Here is a 977-nt window from a genome sequence, read left to right as displayed (position 1 = left end):
GGTAGATCGTGCACCGTTAACCAAGGCCAATGTATATCACAATCGTAGCGATAGAGCCGTACATCGAACCAGATCTCTCGTATTGCGTCCTTGCACACTTTANGAATTTCAAGATTGTGTATTTTAATGTACTCGTCTACATGTTTTGCTACAGTTTTCGCAGCTAGGAACTGAAGCGCTTTCGGTTGTCTGATCCGATTCATTGCTGATTTTCCATCTTGGCTTTCGCAATACAAGCGTGACAATCTTTTTTCAGCGGAGCAGGTCCGTCAATGTGATCGTAATCTCCTGTTTGATTGTAATGTTCGAGACATCTACGATACAGCTGCACCTCAGGATCTTTCTTCAAATGCTCAGGCAGTCGATCCCACAAAAACTCCACGTGATTACTGAACACTTCTAAAAGAATTCTCTTTGGAATGTTTTTCAACTCTTCGACCGATAGTTTTAATATGCTNGTTGTGTTCAATCTGTTAAACATATTCAACAACAACAGCGGCGACTTGTTATCTATACAACTTGCGATCAAAATGATTTGTGAGTCGCTCCCGACCTCGAGGCGTCTTTTTATTTCACTCCTTATCTTTCCTCGAAATCTTTGACATTGCGTTTCAAAAACACCACATCCGGTACGCAACGGTTTTGCGTTATCATGGGAAGTGCGTCATCAAACCGGAAGCGGCTGGTCGCTTAGAGCGATAAGAACAGGCTCACTTCCGGGAAATTGCGGTTTTTCTCGGAATTATTTATTTCCGGGAAATTGCGGTTTTTCTCGGAATTCTTTGTTTTCCGGGAAATTGCGGTATTTCTCGGAATTTCTTATTTATTTGCTGCGCAATTGCTAACTGCGCGCAATTTATTTTTTTACGCGAACCGCTTCCGGGAACTTTTGCGGTTTTTCTCGGAATAATTGTGTTTTACTGCGCAATTGCAATTTTAACGATGACGTCATCGTTCCGAACGACCTTGAACACGTT

General features: G+C 42.3%; 1 protein-coding gene across 1 annotated transcript in view; it reads right to left on the bottom strand.

The window, feature by feature from the left end:
• The window catches only part of LOC109862667, a gene marked incomplete at its 3' end in the record, with an annotated part of 2,076 nt that extends 1,873 nt beyond the window's left edge, over positions 1-203 (bottom strand). The window contains exon 1 of the mRNA XM_020442776.1: positions 70-203. Coding sequence (XP_020298365.1) covers positions 70-203 — 134 coding nt within the window. The remainder of the gene's footprint in view (positions 1-69) is intronic.
• Positions 204-977: the final 774 nt, after the last annotated feature.

The sequence above is a fragment of the Pseudomyrmex gracilis genome, unplaced genomic scaffold (assembly GCF_002006095.1).
Source record: "Pseudomyrmex gracilis isolate BER0280 unplaced genomic scaffold, ASM200609v1 scaffold_2158, whole genome shotgun sequence".
Lineage (NCBI taxonomy): Eukaryota > Metazoa > Arthropoda > Insecta > Hymenoptera > Formicidae > Pseudomyrmex > Pseudomyrmex gracilis.
This window is presented reverse-complemented; position numbering and strand designations above follow the sequence as displayed.